General features: G+C 40.9%; 7 protein-coding genes across 7 annotated transcripts; all 7 read left to right on the top strand.

Moving 5' to 3' along the window:
- Positions 1-147: 147 nt before the first annotated feature.
- Positions 148-1392, top strand: TM35_000221650 (uncharacterized protein; the record flags this gene model as incomplete). Its single annotated transcript, XM_029027212.1, has 1 exon — positions 148-1392. One exon carries the CDS (start codon positions 148-150, stop codon positions 1390-1392), a length of 1245 nt encoding a protein of 414 aa, XP_028881432.1.
- A 322-nt stretch (positions 1393-1714) lies between these two features.
- Positions 1715-3958, top strand: TM35_000221640 (uncharacterized protein; the record flags this gene model as incomplete). Its single annotated transcript, XM_029027211.1, has 1 exon — positions 1715-3958. The coding sequence occupies one exon, from the start codon at positions 1715-1717 to the stop codon at positions 3956-3958; it is 2244 nt and encodes a 747-aa protein (XP_028881431.1).
- A 751-nt stretch (positions 3959-4709) lies between these two features.
- Positions 4710-5924, top strand: TM35_000221630 (proteasome regulatory non-ATPase subunit 7; the record flags this gene model as incomplete). The annotated part of the gene is made up of 1 exon (XM_029027210.1): positions 4710-5924. One exon carries the CDS (start codon positions 4710-4712, stop codon positions 5922-5924), a length of 1215 nt encoding a protein of 404 aa, XP_028881430.1.
- A 533-nt stretch (positions 5925-6457) lies between these two features.
- TM35_000221620 (putative RNA-binding protein) lies at positions 6458-7786 on the top strand (the record flags this gene model as incomplete). The annotated part of the gene is made up of 1 exon (XM_029027209.1): positions 6458-7786. The coding sequence occupies one exon, from the start codon at positions 6458-6460 to the stop codon at positions 7784-7786; it is 1329 nt and encodes a 442-aa protein (XP_028881429.1).
- A 675-nt stretch (positions 7787-8461) lies between these two features.
- On the top strand, positions 8462-12040 carry TM35_000221610 (uncharacterized protein; the record flags this gene model as incomplete). Its single annotated transcript, XM_029027208.1, has 1 exon — positions 8462-12040. The coding sequence occupies one exon, from the start codon at positions 8462-8464 to the stop codon at positions 12038-12040; it is 3579 nt and encodes a 1192-aa protein (XP_028881428.1).
- A 2540-nt stretch (positions 12041-14580) lies between these two features.
- TM35_000221600 (uncharacterized protein) lies at positions 14581-17565 on the top strand (the record flags this gene model as incomplete). Its single annotated transcript, XM_029027207.1, has 1 exon — positions 14581-17565. The coding sequence occupies one exon, from the start codon at positions 14581-14583 to the stop codon at positions 17563-17565; it is 2985 nt and encodes a 994-aa protein (XP_028881427.1).
- Positions 17566-18582: 1017 nt separating this feature from the next.
- TM35_000221590 (uncharacterized protein) lies at positions 18583-20301 on the top strand (the record flags this gene model as incomplete). Its single annotated transcript, XM_029027206.1, has 1 exon — positions 18583-20301. The coding sequence occupies one exon, from the start codon at positions 18583-18585 to the stop codon at positions 20299-20301; it is 1719 nt and encodes a 572-aa protein (XP_028881426.1).
- Between the last annotated feature and the right edge of the window lie 80 nt (positions 20302-20381).

Genomic DNA, 20381 nt, shown 5'->3' with positions numbered 1-20381 from the left:
TTTTTTTTTTTGCTTATAATATATTTATTCCCACGCTTCTTTCTTTTTTTTTTTTCGTACATTTTTTTTATTATTTGCTTCTGCTTCTGCTGCTCCTCCTCTTTTTCTTCTTGCTCTTGGGATTGTATTGTATTAGCCTCTATAGTAATGATGGATGAGGCGAACACTGACGAAGGCGAAGTCCTCACAGGGGCTGAACTCTTTCACTACTTGATTAAACGAAATGAGGAACAACTGTTGGAATGCAAAAGAAAGATAAAGGAATACATAAAACTCCGGGATGTGTTGCAGAACCTCACGGACAGATGTCGACTGCCTGTGCTCGCTCCAGTAGCGGGTGGAATGGCATACTTTGAATCTACTATGGATTACACAAACAATATTCTCGTACTTCTTGGTGATAGCTGGTTTGCAGAGCGGAGTGCAAAGCAAGCACGTGAAATCGCCGGTCGTCGTCTCGAATTTCTTCAACAAGAAGAAGTCGCTCTCGTTGCGGAGGGAAAAGCGTTAATGGAGCGACAAAGTCTTTTTCTCGCAGAGATCCCAAACGCGGAGCAGGCAATGGCAGAGGTGGAGGCTGTGAAGGCTAATGCTATCCATGGCAATAAGGGGAAAGAGAGAGAGAGTGTGGAAGTCTCTTCTCGACCTGCGGCATCCACAGTTGTGCCTTCTGATGCTCCAATGGCCTCAGTGCCGTCAAGGACGGATGAGATGTCTCTCTTGATGGGATTGGAGAATGAGGATTTGGCGGTAATTGATGAACTCGATCAATTAACCGAGGAAGAACTAATACAGATTGAGGAGGAGTTGGGAGACAGAATTGAGGATGATGAATTGGTGGAGCGGATCATGACAGAAAGACTGATAGCTAAAAAAGAGAAACGCGTACAGGAGGAACTGCGAAGGAGACAGGCAGGGGAAACACAATTGTCTACAAAAGCAACAACAACTATACCACAAACAGAGAAGGAGGAGAAACAGAAGGAGAAGAAATGTTTAACGGCTACAGAAGGAGTATTCGGTACACCTGGGGATATAGGACGAGTTGCTGCCTCTGTGGTTTCTAGCGTTGCGAAGAGCAATTCAGATGAAGTGAGTACTGTGAGTTCCTCTAATCGCCGTGTTAAATTTAGTGATGTTGTGCAGTTTGTTCCTCCAGATGAGCCCGCTGTGGCGGTGAAGTATCCTCTAACAACATCAACAACAACAACAATAACAGAGAAAATAGTAGAGAAATCATCTTCCACTGGTTGTGTTCTCGGGGAGGTGGTGGAGCACGATGTGATGGACTCGTTATCTCTCAAGTCTACTGGTGGTTCTGTAAACGTTAGTTCTGCAGCCAAAAAGAAGAAGTCTCTTTTTCGAAGCGAGTTAGAAAAAGGTACAGAGTAAGAGGGGAGAAAAAAAAGAAAAACAAAAACATATGCGATTAAAGGAAAACAATTACATATTTTATTGTTCATATTATTATTATTATTATTATTATTATTATTATTATTATTTATTTATTTATTTATTTATTTTTTTACAGTTTTATTTACATTTTCAGCGATATCAGTAATCCTGAGCGGCTTACCAGCGTATAATACAACCCTCTGTAATTCTTTTTTTTCCTATTCTTTTTTTTTTTCTTTTCCATTATTCCCATTACTTCTTTTAGTTTATTTCCCCTTCATTTATACTAATCCAGCAATATAGTGAAGAGTGAAGAGAGATGCAAGAGGACACTTCCCCAGTCCCTATAATACGTGTAGATGAAGACATGATCCACCATGATGCCTATCGCCTCATTCTTGACAATACACACACCACTGCAGAGTTGCTCGAACTCCTCGGCAGCACATCTCCTTCAAAATCACAGACTCCCCAAGGAACTGCAAAACGTGTGCGAATATCCGAGGAGGTTACTGTATTTAATGATCAACCAGTGGAATTACTTCATCTTCCACCAGCCGTAGCCCTTCTCTATCACGCCGCTCTAGCAGATGCACCTGTAAAGAAAGTCTCAACTCTTCTACACATGCTGGAGCGCTTAGGTGAACCACCCACCCCACGTGCGCGGGGTAATATCTTGCATGAAGAAGGAATGCGTAGAATTCAAGATATCGCAAAATGGCGAGAGGAACAACAAAAGGCAATGATAGAGCAAGAAACGAAGGAGTGTACCTTTAAACCAACTATATCGGATTCTGCTAAACAGATTGCACCGAAAGGACTCAAAACATTTATGGAGAAATGTATTGAATGGAGGAAATCAGCAGATATGCGATTACAAAAGAAAGTTGCACAGGATCGTATCAATCGTGGTGAAGATGAAATAATGACACAATGGAAGATGAACGACCGCAGTCGGCAGGTACTAGAAAAATTAAAGAAGAAAGGGATACAACGGAGTAAATTATGGGAACCGAAAACAGTACACTCTGCTGATTCTCTAACTTCTAATAAGGTTGATGCCTCAGATCACCATATGTTAATTGACTCTACAGTAGAGAACAATATGAAAGATGTCTTGGCGTCTCCTTCTTTTCATCCTGTCATTCATTCCGCAGTTGGGGATGCACTCATATACCTACAACAGTGTGATAAGAGGAATCTAATAAAGGATAAAGAAGATAATAATACTAATAATAAAAATAATGACGATAAGGATGATACTGTACTTTGTAGGAATGACAGTAATAACAGTAATAACAACAAAAGAAGAGGAATAGGTGTTGTGAGGGCATATCTGCAGCGAGTAGAGGATGATAAGGAGCGCCGCCAGGTGCGATTAAAAAAACTTCGAGCCTTTTACGCTAAACAAGCAAAGGAACAACTGTATGAAAAGAACACAGGACAACCTCTGTTTCAACCAAACTCGATGCCAACAGTTCTTAAGAATGGTAAACGTGTTAACTTTGATGAACTTGATAAGGAGGAACAACAACAGTTAGTGAAGACACTTCAACTACAACATCAAGAACATGTAATTGCACGATATATGAGTTCTCAACGTGAGAGAGATGAGAAACTACAACCCCGAACACCAGATAAATTGGTAGCAGATCTTTTAAATCAAAGTGAACGACAAAGACGTCTTGAGGCTCTACGAAGTGAAATAGATGTGGAAGAAACATTTCATCCAGAGATTAGTAGAAAAGCACGTAGAATCATCGCAAAGAAGTCATGGCGACCAATTTATGAACGTCCACTACCACAGCGACAACAAGAAACATCAAGGAGTTCATCTACTACACCAAAGGGAAAATCATCCAATGTATGCATTCAACGTATGTTGGCCCGCACAGAGAATTGGATGCAACAACGCAGTCAACACCTACAACAAATGCGAGAAGCGTTGGAAGAGGAAATGGCAGCGAATTGTAGTTTCCATCCACAACGAGACAGCAGTATTGATATGAGCCGAAACAGTAAATATGAGAAGAATAAGAATGACAATGAGAGTCATAACAGTTCTATCTCCACACAGATAGTGGATAATGATGCACTTGTGGCGAGTGCTGAATCTCGAATGTATACAGAGTTGGAACTATTACGTTCACAGGCTGCATTACGTGATAGGATGTTTATGAAGGCTATTAAAGAGCCACTCACAGCAGTAACACTCGCAACTGCACCACGACCGTCTAGACGAAGTGTAGAAGAATACACACGCAGTCAGTCGTCCATTACATCACTGCGTCCAACGGGTAGCAGCTCATGTCAGCCTCAGAGAAGAGGATACAGTTTATCTACCTCCTTTGTAGTATACAGTGATAATGAGAATGAGAATGATGATGATGATGGAAATGATGATGATGATTATTATTATTATAATGGTGTCACTAGTGGGGAACACAGTACTCAATATATCGACTATGGGGAGGCATCAGAGGGGATGCAAGAGATTGCAGACTCATGGGCTTTGCTAGATGCACAGACAGATGCTATTTTAAAGAAGTGCCAGTACTATTAATGAGGGGGAGAACGTAAGCACGAAGGAAAAAAGAAAACAAAAAGAAGAAGTATAAATAGAAGAGGACTTTCAATATATAAAATTATTTACTGTTTCACCATTTTTTTTCTCTTGTTTTTTCTCTTATATATATTATGCATTATATATATATTTAGTCAATTGTACCACAATATTAAACTTCTTTTCCTTTCTCCCTTAATTATTTTACAAATGCACTATTTTGTATGACCTAAGATGAGTATCCTCCCTCTTTATTATTATTATTGTTATTATTATTATTATTATTATTATTATTATTATTATTTTTTTTTTATTTATTGGTTTTTATTTACTTTTTTTTTCTGTTTATAGTTGTTATTTTCTTATGAATATGACGTTATATTGCTAGACCAAGGCATTTTTTTTAATTTATTTCTTTCAGTTGTATCGATATTTCTTTGTGTGTTTTTTTTTTTTTAATTAATATTTCTTCTTTCCATTTCTAATATTTTGCCTCTATCTCTGAATCTTATTCTGTTTAATTTTTTTCCTTTTGTTTTATTGCCTCCTCAAACCTTCAAAACCTTCATTTCTCGTTTCCTTTCTTCTTCACACCACCATTATTATCATCTCATTACTTTTCTATACTATATATATATATATATATATATATATATATATATATAGTAGGTAACCTGTTTTCAGTGTCTCTCAAATAATCATCAACAACAGCAATAACAACAACAACAACAACAAGAAGAAGAAAAAGACCATGCCACCCCCACCACCAACAAGTGCAGCAGCTGTAAACAAAGATAATGAGGAGGAGGAGTTTCCCGTGGAAGAACCCGTGCCAATGGATCCTCTCATTTCCCTCTTGCATCTGCGCCATATGTATACTTCACAGTACGTGGATGCAGACAAACGTGAGGAGGCGAGAGTGGCGATGCTTAAAGAAGTCTATGATCACAACATGGGTCCCTATTTACGCTTTCTCTGTGAGTCTTTTGGCTGGACTCTTGATGAAGCCAAAGTAAATGAGATGGATACTATTAATGGAAAGAAATTGGAGGAATTGGATGCACGTATTAAGGATGCTCAAGAGAATCTTGGTGATGTGGAGGTTCGTGAGGGTCTTCTTGCTAAGTGTGAACATTTTGCCAGAATTGGGGATTTACAAGAATGTCTTAAGTTTAATATGGAGTGTTCTGGAAAGACACTGGCAGCAGGTCCTAAATTGGATTTATGTTTTCAGCGTATTCTGCTGGGTATTGCTTTCTCTGACAATGAAATTGCTGCTAATGGAATTCGTGATGCACACCGATTGATGAAAGATGGTGATTGGGAACGACGGAATCGACTTAAAGTCTACGAAGGTCTTTATCACGTTTTTATTCGTGACTTTAAGAAAGGTTCTGAATTATTATTGGATTCCATCTCTACCTTTGCCGCCAGTGAACTTATGGACTTTAATGAATTCGTTCTCATTACAGTGGTGGCTAGCCTCACTGTACTGAGTCGTTCAGAACTAAAGAAACAGATTGTAGATAGTCCAGAAGTGCGCAGCGCTAATATTAAGGATGTGTTTCACCTTATTAATGTTATTTACAACTGTCGATACAAGGAAGTATTTCCTGCACTCGACACAGTTTGTCAACATCTTCGGGGTATTGTTTACCTCGCACAACATGTGAATTACTTTTTCCGTGAGGTTCGTGTACTGGTCTTCACGCAATTCCTTGACTCATATAGTAGCGTTACGTTAAACTCTATGAGTGCAGCCTTTGGTATTCCACCACCGGTGTTGGATATTATGTTGGGAACATTTATTTCAAATGAACGTATTGCATGTAAAATGGATCGCGTCTCGGATAGCATCACCACGTATAGAGGAGATACTACAAACTTTGATTATCATCGTATTGTCAAGAATGGTGATTTGCTTCTAAACCGCATTCAAAAACTCACACGTTTGGCTGAGATGTGATTGAATGATTTTATGGATTAATGGATTCTGCCAGAGGCAACAGCAACAATTATGCGCACGCACACAGGGCGTAGAGATATTCCTCCTTTCTCCAAAGAAAAAAAGAAAAAAAGAAACAAAGAAACAGAAGACAAAAACCCCCTCCCCCCAAAGAAAGAAAAAGAAAGAGAGAGGGAGAGAAGAAGGTGTTCCAGAGAGATGAAATGGAAAAATAAAAAAAGAATATATATATATATATATATATTTCTTTGATTGTAGTAGTTGTTGTTCTATTGGTTAGACAACAGATGGAAAATATTTTTCTTTTACCCCTTCTAGGCCATCTTTGTCTAGTCTTCACTTTTTTTTTTTATCATTATTATTAAACCTTTTTCTCTGCATTCCCCTTGTTTTTTTTTTCTACTTCTGCATCTTTACAATGTTCATTTTTTATTTTTTATTGTTTCTTTTTATGTATTTATTTATTCGTGGTTTTTTTTTTTTTTTTTTTTTCTTAACTTCTTTCTCTCTACCCTCTATAGTTCCTTTACAGGATGGCGACGGGAACGGTAAAGCGCAAGCCGACGCCTTCTGCCCTTCGTAAGAAGAAGGCACAGCAGCGCATTCGCAAGAAGATCCAGCGCAAACTAGAGAAGAAGAAGCCCAACTGGAAGGTTGCCATAGCGAAGTCCTACCAGGACCCTAAAGGCAAAGGCAACAGTAAAAAGAAGGAACCATTCCAACGAAAGAAACGCCCTCGTGAGAATGATGAGGATGAGGATGAGGATGATAATGAAGATGAGTATAATGATGAGGAAGGTGAAGTCCAGAGTGATGTGGATGAGGAGAAGCAGGAACGCTTAAATGAGCGGGATCCACTCGATACCCAATTGTTCCTCAAACAACTCCCTCTCGATACTTCCGAGGCGGAGTTGATGCAATTCTTCCAATCACGATTTGGAAAAGTGCGGCGGGTGTTGTTGGTGCGGAATAAGGCCACCAAAACACTGGCGGGAACGGGATTTCTCCACTGTGGATCTGTGGAGTTGGCCAACAGCATTATGGAACACGCCCAGCAGAATGCACGGGAGTTATCCGCCACCGATCGCTCAGACTGGCGTGAAAAGACAAAGGAACTCTCACACTGTCAGGCAAAGCGAATGCGGTTTAAAATGCGTACAGATGCGTTTACCGCACGAGATCCATTTTTAACCATACGTGAAACCCGTTTTACAGTTCATCGTGTATTATCAAGAACTGATTCCCAAGAGGCTTCTGCGGCCGTACAGAAGAAGAAGAAGCGAACAAAGGTGGCAGCAGATGATCCACGGCATTTGTATTTACTACAGGAAGGTCTTATTCTCCCAGATACTCCAGCCGCACGAGGTTTACATCCTCGTTATCTTGAAATGGTTCAGGCGGACTATGAGGCTAGAAAGGCTCAACTTCGAAACAGTAACATGTTTGTTAGCACGACTCGTTTGAATATACGTAATTTACCACGCACAATGACAGAAAAGGAATTACGTACACTTTTTGCAACTCAAGTGCGTTTATTTTTGAAGAAAAATAAGAAATGTGTTGAAAAGGAGAAGTGGGGTAAATACGGCCCAATTAAGAATATTAAACTGGTGAAGGACTCTGCTGGAACCTCTAAGGGATATGCATTTATTGAGTTTATTAATCACCCAATAGCTTTACACGCACTACGTGCTATTAACAACAATCCCACTCTATTCGGTGATAAGAGGCGTCTTATCGTCTCATTCGCCGTTGAAGACATCAACGCCATTCAAAAACTGCAGCGTATGCGAGAGTTGCGGCAGCAGCGAAATATGCCTCGCTCTGGAAAGGGAAATGATGCCGAAGAAGAAGAAGAATAAATACATTTCATTTCATCTCATCTCACATACACATCTCCACTCAGACGACTAACCTGAAGAAGAAGAGAAAAAGAAGAAAAAAAAAGTAAACAGTAATGAGAAGAAGGAAATCTGGAGGGGGAAAGAAAAAAATCGAGTAAGCGTTCAGTGCAAAACTAGTAAGCAGCGAGAACCCCACATGGTGGAATACCAATCGAAAACCAAAAACCAAAAAGAAAAAAAAAAGAATAACGAAAAAGAAAGAAAAAGAAATACGTTTAAATCCTTTCTCTTTTTTTTTCATTTTTTTTTTTTTTTATAAATTATTATTGTTGTTTTCCTCATTCATATGCTGCCAATAATTAACTCGGCGCTCTAGATATTTTTTCTTTCTTTTACTTTTATTTTTTTTTTCTTCCCCTTTTCCATGATATTTTTTCTTTTTAGGTTTATTATTTCTGAAAACCAACGGATCAGTACGCACATATTTTCTTGTCGCCGAGCGTAGGTATTGTTAAAGAGAAAAGAAAGAAAGAAAGAAAAAAAAAATAAAGAAAACAAAGTAATAAGAAGAGAAAGACAAAGAAAAAAATATTAAACGGGAGGACTTGGACTGTGTAAGAAGGGGTTCAAAGTAGTAGTGAATAAGAGTAATATAGACAGTGAAAACATCTGCGGTCTGACCTTCAAGGAGAAATGAGACCAGATGAGACTTCACAAGGGAAACTCCCTTCGTTTCCGAGTTTTCCTCCCCCACCTGGCGATCCTTTAAACAACAGTAACAACAACAACAACAACAACAACGTCGGGAATAACTACTATGGCCAAAGTCATCATCAATATGCAAACAGTAGAAGTTCGTGGGGTGAAGGAGCTCCGCCTTCAGCAAGTTCTACTGTTGCACCGCTTGTTGGGCTTCAGGATGCACATACGCAGCGTGAGGAATACGCTAACGCGGCAATTCAGTCTTCCGCCGAGTATTGGGTACGTGAACAGGCACGACGTGAGGCGGTTAAACAAGTATCCCGAACGGAGGCAGGTGCAATGCTGGCTGAAAACTCTGGTTATAATAAAGACAAAGATAAGGATCCATTGGAGTTTGTAACAGGATCCCCAAAATATATGTTTCGTGTAGTTTTGTTATTGTTAATAGGTCTATTTGGAGCTATACCATTAATGTCACCTTTTGCTTTGACGGTGTTGTTAACAGGATGTGTTGTAACTTATGTAGCGGATTTTGCTGGTTACCGTCGTGGAAGTGTACTTGCTATTATTGGTACTACCACACTATTTGGTGTAGCACTTTTTCTATCTAATTTACATGCTTCTATTTCAAGTGTGGGTCCTTTATGCATGATACTAAGTATATTTGGTTTACTATTTACATCAGCCATGACGGCATTTTTGCATTTTCACTGGCTTCAACTTTCATTTCCAGAACTTATGTTTGTAATGGAACGTTGTGAGCTTGGTATTACCCCAATCCTCGTTTTACCATCTTTGCTATCTACTGTAACGGCATTTGTTGGTTCACGTCATGCACCTGCTTGGTTTATGTTAGTTATGTGTGCATTACATCATTATTTTTATGAACCAATGGATAGTAGTTTTGTTATGCAACGACATCGTTCTATTGGTGCGGAAGAAACAGCAGATAGGGAAACGGAAGAGAATGATGATAGAGATGAAGTGGTACCAGTACCAGCTAATGGGAAACCTGAGTCAGTGATATTTACTCTATTGTTATTAGTTCTTCCTTCTGTTATTTACTTATCTTTTCAAATTAACTGGATGGAGGCATGGCTTCCTAACATACTTAATACACTTGGAATGATATGTGGTCCTATCGCGTACCTTTGCTGGAATCCCCGGCGCAGTTTGTGGTTTTTACTTCCTACAAGAAAAACACTAAAAAGTCGTCTTGAGAATGATCCACTTGGTGTTCAAGAAGTTGTTGGTACTTACGGGAGACCTTTTCTCATTCTTAGTATAGTGATGGGATTACATTGGGCCATTTACCGAATTTTACATTCACGATACAGATTCCTATTTAATGGAGTATCTCCTCCACTAAATGGTATTTTTTTGGCTCTTGGGATGTATACTGGAATTTACGCTATATATTTGCTTAAAAAATTACTAGATGCAGATGAACGGGGAGAAGATACACATAGTTCCAAATATATAAAAATACGCGTTTCATTGGTTGCAGCTGCCGCTATTTCTTGTGTTTTCATAGCAATAACAGCAGGATTACCAGGAAGTTTTATTCTACTGTTAGTATTATGCGTAACATCTATTAATTTCTTCCTTATGGATCGTGTTAATACTGGACCAATGGTTTCATTTACTATCTTTTCTAGTTTACTTCTTATGTGGTGGATGTATCGTATGTTCTCCTTTATTGTTGTGGATTTACATGTGCTTGGGGAATCTGCAGTTATTCCAACTCCTATAGTGGCAGTAAACGTTTTATGGTGCTATGTACTTAGCTGTATAGCCTTTACGGTATCTTTTTCTACAAATAAAGTACCTTTTGTTATTGCACTTTTTGCCCATTCTTTACAAGTGGCATGGGTAGAACACGTTTTATATTCACAGAAGGAGGAAAATGTTTATCCTGCAGTACTTGTATTATTTACAACGGCTGTTGGTGTGATGTTAGCATCAAGACTTTATAAGAATGAAACACTTGGTATTTCTTCTGCTGCCTTTATAGCAGCTTCTTATATTGCGAAAATTATGACATTCCTTGTAGAGATGACAGGTTCATATTATCTTTCTGAATCAGATGAACATGATAGTAAACGTATTCATGCATTAGAGATTGGAATAGTATGGTGGGCAGCACTTTTTATGGGGTATGTTGTGGTATTATTTGAATTAGAGAAAAGAAAACAAATGAAGAGTAATAATGCTAAAAGACTTACAATACTCTTTATTATAAGTGCTGTCGTTGTCACTTTATGTACAGCACGTAATTTCCAAAGAGCCGTATATGAATTTCTTACACAAAGTCGTCTTGCCTATTCTAATAGAATACATGTAGTGTTTGGAACTTCTTTGGTATTTCTCAGTAGTATGATTTATCCATTCCTTGTGCGACATACTATACCACACTCCTTTATGAATCAATGGAAATCTGTAGTTCGTGGAGTTTTTGCAATAGGTGTGATTCTTCTTATTACTCAACCTACACGTATTGCAGATTCTTTAAGTGTAACTGAATATGAATATGTGAATGATATCAGTAGATACTTTTCTGCTCTTGGTATGATGCTTCTTGTTTTGGGAAGATTTCTTCCAATGACATCTATACATTTTTTGATTCGTGCCTGTTATTGGTTTATTACTACAGGATGTATTTCTGTTGGTCTTTCCATGTATTTATTGCCTGTACCGACATTTCTTCTCTTTGTTGGTGTGTATGGATTTGTATTCTTTTCACTCTTAACATTGGATGTCGTTCACTACCGCAAAATGGCCCCTAATGAAGGTTGGATTATTTATGGTGTTTCTATTTGCTTTATGGTGTATACACTCGTGATAATGGGTGGTGTGGATATACGCGAATACACATCTGGTAATTCACTTCTCACATGGTCTATCTATACAACAGGACGAAAACGATTACTCTCTGTAGCATCTGTGACCAATCTCTTTATAGCTATTGTATTAAAGTTTCGATTGGCTGGTAAATCCCTTCTCCCATCTCCACTGCCGCTTAGTTCAGATATGGTGGAACAGGCAGGTGTGGTGGTGAATTACTCTACTGTTATTGCGGTTACGGCATTAACAACCCTGAATGTCTGGTGTAATGGCAATGAACCGGGATTGCATGTGGCCACTTCTCTCTTTCTCTTATTATTAGTGGAGGATGGTATACTCTTTACAGATCTGGAACGAGGACACTTCCGTTACTTTCCTGTATTGCTGTACTCTGTCATCACTCTCTGGATTACCCTCCTGCATGATTCCTATGTCTCTGGTCATCTCTCACTTCCGGATAGAGTTCAACAGGCGGTGTGGGGTGTCGTGTCGGCGTTGCCGGTGTTGCCTTCACACATCTCACTGTTGATGTTGTTGTGGTTTGGCAAAAAACGTGGGGGCACTCCGTCTTCGGGTGTACTCTTCTTTGTGGCTCTTGACATTCTCTGTTTACTGCTCTCCACACGCAAGACTGTGCAGTGGATGGCGATTGTGGGTGTATGTGGACAGAGTGCCCGGCTGTTTGAGGCACAGTTCTGGAAAAGACGGCTAGAAGTGATGTTGTAAACATAGACGAATTGAATCAAAGAGAAGAATAGGAAAGTGAAGTACAGAAGCGCTAAAGAGAAAGAAAAAATAAAAGAGAAGAGAAGAAAAGAAGAACAACACGAAGTGGGAGGAGTGAGGGCGAGTTGAAAAGGAAAGAAAAAAAAAAAAAAAAAGCAAGAAAAAAATATACAAAAAAGAAAAAGGAAAGAGTTTTGATTGTTGCTAGTGTTTCCCATTCCTGTGATAGGAGGCAGTGGTGTTGTTGTTGTCGTTGTTGTTGTTGATATTTATTTATTGTTGATTTTTTTTTTTTTCTGTTGTTATGTTGGAGTTCATTACAAAGGGCGGATTGAGTAGTATTTATCACTAGAGGGAAGGAGAGATGAGATGACTAATGAATGCATGAACGCAAGGAGAGGTGAAAAAAACAAAAGAAAAAATAAATCAAATAATGAAAGAAAGGTGAACAAGGAAATGTACAGCAAATATAAGAAAAAAAAAAAAAAAAACGAAACAAAACACGAAAAAAAAAGAAAGTATGTGTACACTCTCATATAGATGAGAGAGAGAGAGAGAGAGAGAAGCGTTTTTAAACATCCATAAAGTCTGACTACACAACACTTCCCCGCGTTCTTGTCCTGTTTCATTTACGTCCACCAGGTGACAAATCAAAGGGAGAGAAGCAAAACGAAAAAAAACAAAACATTATAACTTCTCTTTTCTTTTTTTTCCCCCCCAAATCTTTCACTTACTTTTCTAATTCACTAAAAATGCGTTTCTTTTTTATTATTTTTATTTATTCTTTCTTTATCTAATGATAGATAGAGGTGTTCCTTCAGGCCTGGAGTGCTGGACTCGCTACGTGAAGGCAGTCGCAAACGTTCTCGCGGGGCGACGAACACACTCGTCACTGCAGACGCCGTGAAGTCGTTGCCGCCATCATGGAGCCTCGCCATCACCAAAAACGATAATAATAATAATAACAACAATAATAATAAGAATAATACAAATAACAATACTAATAATCCACGAGATCAACAGGGAAAGGGAAAGGAGAGAGAAAAGGGATGTAGGACGACTTGTACTGTGAAGGAATTCACTAGAGATACGATCCTCTTTACGCGCAGCGGCTATGATCACGTGCAACCCCTTAAACCAAACACCAGACCTCCTGAACTTCTGCAACGCACTGTTCTTCACCAACACCCACCCACGTTTCTCACTGCACTTTGCATTGATGTTGAGACCACAGGGTTCTCTGTGAACTACGATGATATTGTCTCTATTGCGGCAGTGGAACTTCGCTGGGATGGTGCGTTATTGCGACAATGGTGTCTAGGCGCTCGTTCCTTCTTTCGTGTGGTGCGGCCAACAAGGGCCAGTGATCCCAGAGCCCGGCGGGTACACGGCTACACAGAGGCGGAACTGCGAAAAGCTCCACCTATAGAAGACATTCTGCAAGAATTTGCGGTATTTCTCTCTCAACTCAATGGAGATGGTGACACTACATGTGCACAACAAAAAGGAGAGGAAGAAGAAGAAAATAATGAAAATGATACCAAATATCACAACATCGATAATAATAACAAGGATGATAAATCTCAACTACAATCAGGCGGTGATGAACAGAAGTGCCAGACACTTAAATTGCCTCCTATTATCGCACATAATGCCCGATTTGATGCCTCATTCCTTCAACGCCAGTCCTTAGATGCCGGTTGGCGGCTGGTGTGGGATGAACATTCACCGCTGATGTGCACTCAGTCTGTATTCCGCACACTCTATCCACATCAGGCGGCGGATTTGACTCGGGCTTGTCAGTTTGTTGGCATTGATGTTGCCGGGAGATCAGTTCAACACAATGCTCTTCAGGATGCACAACTGTGTGGACGGCTTTTTCTCCGCCTATCAGAGAAATGGCATTCCGTTAGTACGTAAAAGGAGGAAGAGGAGGAAAAAAAAAAAAAGAATATGTTTTTGGTTTTTATTGACTATTTTTCTTATAATTCGTTTCTTCTTTCTTTCTTTCTTTCTTGGGTCGTGTATTCTTGATTTACGGCTGTGGGATGTGGGAATTGAGAAGAAGTTTTTTCTTTTTTTTTTTTACTTCTTTATAATTTTTTTTTTTTGTTTTGTTTCTTTTTCTCAGGGTAACAAATATCTATGAGGGGGTTTTCTGCTGTTCGTTCTTTAGATTTCTCTTGTTTTTATTATTTCTTCTATTCCTTTTCTTCGTATTATTCTTATTATTCTCATTGTATATTCTTACTGTACAAATGTGCGTCAACATTAATCACGCGAAATGTAAAAAAAAACAAAACAATAAAAAAATAACACCACCACTATTAGGAAGGATCAGGAATTGCCATTACAAACACACACTCAGGACACTGAGGGGGTGGGGGTAAAGCAATAATAAAAGAAAAAGAAGAACGAAAACAGAGGGAAAACAAAGAACGGGGGAAGAAAGAAAGAAAGTAAAAAGAAATAATCAGAGAAACACGATTATAAGTGTGTACTGTGTGTGTGCGTGTGTGAGGTAGAAACACTGATATAGAATGACAGAGGTTCGTCGCGTTACCACAACTCCTGTGGATTGGGGTTCTCTTGATGCTGGTATGGTGTTGGCGGTTGCGACCGGCAGGAATCGCCGCTGTAGTGTGAGTGAGTGCCGTGTGCTTCTCTTCTCTTCCAGCGGCGCTGTGCTGGCGGAGACGAAGTTAACATCAGAGATGCGCTACGTTGTGGATGCTGCGGTGAATTCCGCCGGTGTTGTGGCTGTGGTTGCCAACAGTAATAATAATAACAGCAGCAGCAGCAGCAGTAACAGTGGTAAGTCGACTCTTGCATTCGTGTGTGGTCCGCAGTTACTATCGGTGTGTGAATTGCCCAGTGGTGTTACTGGAAATCACGCCGTGATTTGTTTGCGTCTCGGCTCCCGCGATGTTGCGGTGTGTGCGGGCGGAACCACCGGCACTTTACTCGGCTGTACACAGTGCAATGTGCAGAGCGATGTGTGGACATTATGGGAGTTTGGGGATGCCTGCGTGACTGGTGTAGTTCGCGGTAAACAGCCGAATGATGCCCTTGTGCTTTTGGATGATGGCAGTGTGGCTCTTGTGGCCTTGCGGGAATCTGATGATGGTTCGCTGCGGTGTGTACTTCAGCATTCTCTGCAGGTGTCGGAAGAGGCCGTGCCCATACAGGCGGTGTTTGCAGCTGGATCTATGCTGTGGGTGTTGTGTGATGATTACTCACTTTGTGGGTATTGGTTTCCACCACCCATGGATGAGGCGGAGACCATTCCTGTGCGACTCTTCAGTGAACAATTGTCTCTTCCAACCGATGCGGAAGATAATGTGAAGGTGTTCATGACGGGAGAAAATCGTACGTGTGGTGTTCACATTGCTATTCAAACTCCCACAGCTGTTTACTTCTGTGCCTTTGCCTTACATAGCACAGATGGATTATATGAGGCTCCCACTCCAATGGGATGGTCAAACAGTATTCTTATTTGGAGTGGTCACATCCATAGTTTTTCGGTTAAACAATGCGCATATGAACTTCTGGTACAGAGTGAACTTGGTGGATCTCCACTAAGTGTGATGTCATTGCAACAAAATGCTAGCGTCCTTAAATTTGAGGAATCACAGAATAGATTATTAAGTCATCAAGTGGTATGTGCAGCACCAGAGAAGCTAGCTGGATTACGTGAAAAATGTGAATTAAAGGTACAAGAACTTGAAGTCATGACTTCTAAAGTGATGGATTTAAAAACTATTGAACAAGCATTGTCGCAATTACTTATTCTACAAGATTGTTTAGTAGCGACTTTACACCGTGAACGTGAACTTAATAAAGATTTACAGTCATACCAGAGTGTATCTATGCATTTGATTAAACGTCTTCATATAACATACATTCGTCTTTCTGTATATCAACTTCTTTACGCTGCAGAAGTTGATGATAAACTGGATATACCACTTCGTTCAGTACTTAATCTAGAAGAAGCAAGACAATCTGCAGTAAATTATCAAGCAGAATTGCGTAGCCAATTTGAACAAGAGTTTGAATTGATGCCAGTTTCTTCATTAGAAACATTAAGTTTATGGGGATCACAGGACGCTGCACCAGCAATGTGTATTGATGCAATTCTTTCTTATATAGGATGCACAGATCAAATTTCACTGAGAACTATCGTTCAACAAATGACAATGATAAAACCAGAGACAGCTATCCTTGTTTTATATTGTACTTTTATGAGTCCCAAATATGACAATACATCTTTTCAGAATGAGAATGTTTCTCATGTGGAATTCCTTAACAGTTTCTGTTTACCCTTTTCTTTGGGTATATGGGCTCGTTTGGCATTTATGGCAGATCATCACATAGTAGATCCTGCACAAGTTGGTACAACTCATGTACTTGGGTGCCCTCCATTATTGGAAATTATTCCTGGAATTATTAATGGATTAACATTCAGCGGAGCCTATGAATTGGTTTTTCAACTCACTCCCAGTTTACTTACCCTTTGGACAGTAAAGAACACAGATTCATCTGTAGCTGTGAAATTACTGTTTTTGGCATACAAACGTGGTTGTTCCTCTATTCTGATAGCCTTATACCGAAGATCTCGTGGCACAATATGGGCTGGTGTAGCAACATTGGCTCTTGCTTGGGCAGCACGACAGACTGAAAATATTCAACTACTGAGTGGACTTGTAGTACCAGATTCTCCTGAAGAGAGCATTGTGGAGTCTGTTTTGCGAAGATGTCCGGATACATGTAAGTCTGAATTGCTACTGATGGATTTTTACATACTTATGCAGCGCTACGCGGATGCACTTAAAATGTGTGAGCAAATAGTTTCTCATCATTCTGTTGAAGCTCAACGTGTACAGGTGATCGCCTCCCATTTGCGCAGTCTTTTACCGAATGGGAATGACTCTTATCGTCTGCGTTATACTTTGGAGAGTGAAGAACCTGTGTCCTCTACGGTTAACGGTTCACATCCTCGTCGCACGGCAATGCCCAACTGTTGTCCACTACAAAATGAAGAAGAAGAGTTGGAGGAGGCAGTCGCCCGCACAACGGCGCACATTTGTGCACGTCGACATGATGAACGATCCCTCGACGCGTTGGGCGGCAGTCACCAGCGCGAAGTGAGTGTGATGGCCTTCACACCAACACCAGCTGCATCTTTAGGCATTACTCGCGATAAGGTACGAGGGGCACTGCAAGGGGATACAACAGGTGTCTATGGGGGACAACAAGAAGAAGAGCAGCATCAGCAACAACAAAAACAGCAATCGTTGATGCGGCAGACGGAGTCATCAGCCTCGGTGCGAAGAACAGATATGAGTGAGGAGATATCAGATGCACACTCACGCACTCTACCACCACGAAGCATTGGGGCAACGGCAGTTGCCGCCGCCATTTCACTTGATGGTGAACCGTTGTACTGTGAAGCTATTCTTAAGCGCAGTAAAAAGCCATGCGGACGAAAACGTCCATGTGAGTACCATGACAGAGTAAGAAAATAGAGTGGCATGTTTGAGGTGAGGATATTGTGAGAGGAAGAGCAGAACACCGTATGTGAGTCTGTGAAATACGAGAGGACTGAAGAGCAATCAAGAGGAGAAAAAAAAAGAGAAAAGAAAAGAAATAGAGAAAGGAAAAGAGAAAATGAAGGAGGCGATACATCAGCGGAGACGTTTTCCCAATATTTTTCGACGGATATATAATCCTCTCCTAAGAGGTTGTGTAAGCGTTAAGAGTTTCGATCTATTTTCTTTCTCTGCTCACTTTTTCTCTCTTTGTGTGTGTTTGTGTATATTACATGGGGTACATATACGCGAAAATACACACTCATTTCCTATTGTAGTAACTCGGTTTTTACTCGTTTTTTTTTTTTGCATTTTTATTTTTATCCATCTTCTTGTCTCACTAATTCAATTTTAGGAATAGTTTGTATCATTTTGTGGTGTGAAGGGGGATATATCCACACATACGCAAACTTGCAGTTCTGCATAAACATACATTCATTCAGCGCAGAAGGAAAGAAGGAAGCTAGTAAATACAGGCGTAGGTATACACAAAACAAAGGAGGAGGAATTGTGCGCCACGTCGTAGGTTTCTAAGAGTGAAAAGAGAAAAAAAAAAAGAAGAAAGAAAAAACCAAAATCCAACAAAAAAAAAAAAAAGCGAAAAGAAGAAAGTAATAGGGAAAAAAGAAACGTTTCAAAAGAAATAAAGAAGAAAAAAAGGGAGCACAAGAAAGGAAAAAAAATTGAAGTACACCAGGGGATTAGTTCTTTTGGTAGATCTGGGGAGACAAGGCATATCAATAACAACAGCACCAAAGGAAAAGCAAAAAATCAAAAAAAAAAGAAAAAAGAATATCACCTAATTAAAAAGTAAACAGGTGTGGGGTTCTTTTTTTTTGTTTTTCATAGTTTTTTTTTTTTTCTTTTTCATTCCTTTCAAAGCCGAAAGGCACACCAGAGTTCGTGTCGTTTGTTGCACCCTCTGCGGTGCCGCATGCCCTACATCTCACACCCATGACGGTTCGCTATCCTGAGGCGATGTACTACCCCACTGTGGAGCTCTCACAGGTGGGGCCGGATTGCGATGTGTTTGCGCAGGTGCCGTATCTGCGGGGTCTCCGCATGTCTGCCCCGCAAGTGATTTACCAGCCGCCGACGGTTGGGGCCCTGCGGGCTGCGGGGGTCCCCGGGGGTTTGGGAGGCGGAGGAAGCGGGGAGGACTTGGAGGCGGGCCGGGACCTGCCGGTCATCACCCTCTCCGTGGAGTGCGGCCCCTCCCGTGGGGTGTCGGCCTCCACCTCTGGCCTCTACACCGCGGGATTCCTGCGGCCGCCGGAGCGGGATGGGGTCGACGGTCTCGTGGAGGAGTTCCAGCGGTTCCGCCGCACCCCCTCCGACCAGGGGTACTGGAGCGAGGAGTATTGGAAGGCCATCCAGGCAGATGATACCAAGAATAACAGTAAAACCAACAATGAAGGGAGTGGTGGGGGGATCCGCAGTACGCGTACTCCGTCTGTTCGGACGTCACAATCACAACCACCACCACAACGAAGACGACCTCAAGGTACCAACAACGGCGGTGGAATGTGTTTCCCAGGAAATTGCCTGGCGCCGGCGGTTCGGCAACCCCGTCGTACTCCGCAGAAACGGGGAGGGACTAATACTAGTGGTGGTCCTGCACGCAGTGAACAAGTGAAACTCCTTGGCATGCATCCAATGCTGACCCCACCGTCCGATACTCCTAGTAACAGTATCTCCTCGAATATCTGGCCAAAAGCAACTAAAACCACGTATCGCTCTGATGTAAGAATAAAGAGAGGGCGGGCAGCTCGTGCAACATCCCGAAATGTCACTGAGGTAGGCCAACAAAAGCAGAAAAAGGGAGTTACAACAGACGACAATTCCAGGTTACCAAAACATCTTAGAGGTGGAAAAGAAGTGACCTCACCAGTTGAATCGCATTCTATGCGTGCTAGTGCAAGTAGAATGTCGTATGGTAGATGTACTGTACGTTGCGTCCATTCACCATCGAATGTGAACTCATACAGACCCAGTGTTCATTGTGTAGATGACGTGGATCCACTATCAGGTAGGAGCTCATTTGTACATAGTGTTTATTATTATGATGGTGTGGATCCACCATCTACTAAGAGCTCATTCGTACGTAGTCTTTATTGTGTAGATGACATGCATCCACAATCAAATAGTAGCTCATTCGCACAGAGTGTTAGACTACCAGAGTCTGGTTTGATAGCACAGTATAGTGGTGGTGGTGGTGGTGGTGGTGACCCAATCGAATATCCGAATCATGTATTTCCACCTGCACAGGCGGGTGTACAAGTCACAAGGAAAGAAACGGCAGCTACTGCTCGTGTAGGGTCAAGTCTTGCTGCACCCGGGAGTCCACTCGCTGGCACTTCAGGTGCAGCTAATGCTACTATGAGCACCAATACGTACTCATCATTGGCTTTTACCAGCAGAAAAGAGAGCACAACGCAAAAACCTTCATTAGTGTCTTTTGGACAAAACAATTCGGGAGCCCTAAAGTCTGCTGTAATTGAACAAAAAGAGTCCACTAGTGCGGCTAACGCAGACAATGTACCTTCTGAAAAAGATAATGGAAGTTCGGGATTGCCTGTAGAAATTTCACGCTCCAAGGACCAACCAACCGAACCTACCGTGCTCTTACAAAACGATAACAAACCTAGGACGAGCTGCTGTGTACTGATGTGACTACTTGAACACGCGCAACGATTCGAAGTATTGATACATGAAAGTAGAGGATGAGAGCTTAAAAAAAAAAAAAAAAAGAA

Source organism: Trypanosoma theileri (assembly GCF_002087225.1).
Source record: "Trypanosoma theileri isolate Edinburgh chromosome Unknown TM35_Tth_22_V1, whole genome shotgun sequence".
Classification (NCBI taxonomy): domain Eukaryota; phylum Euglenozoa; class Kinetoplastea; order Trypanosomatida; family Trypanosomatidae; genus Trypanosoma; species Trypanosoma theileri.
The sequence above is the reverse complement of the archived record's forward strand: the minus strand, read 5'-3'. Positions and strand labels throughout refer to the sequence as shown.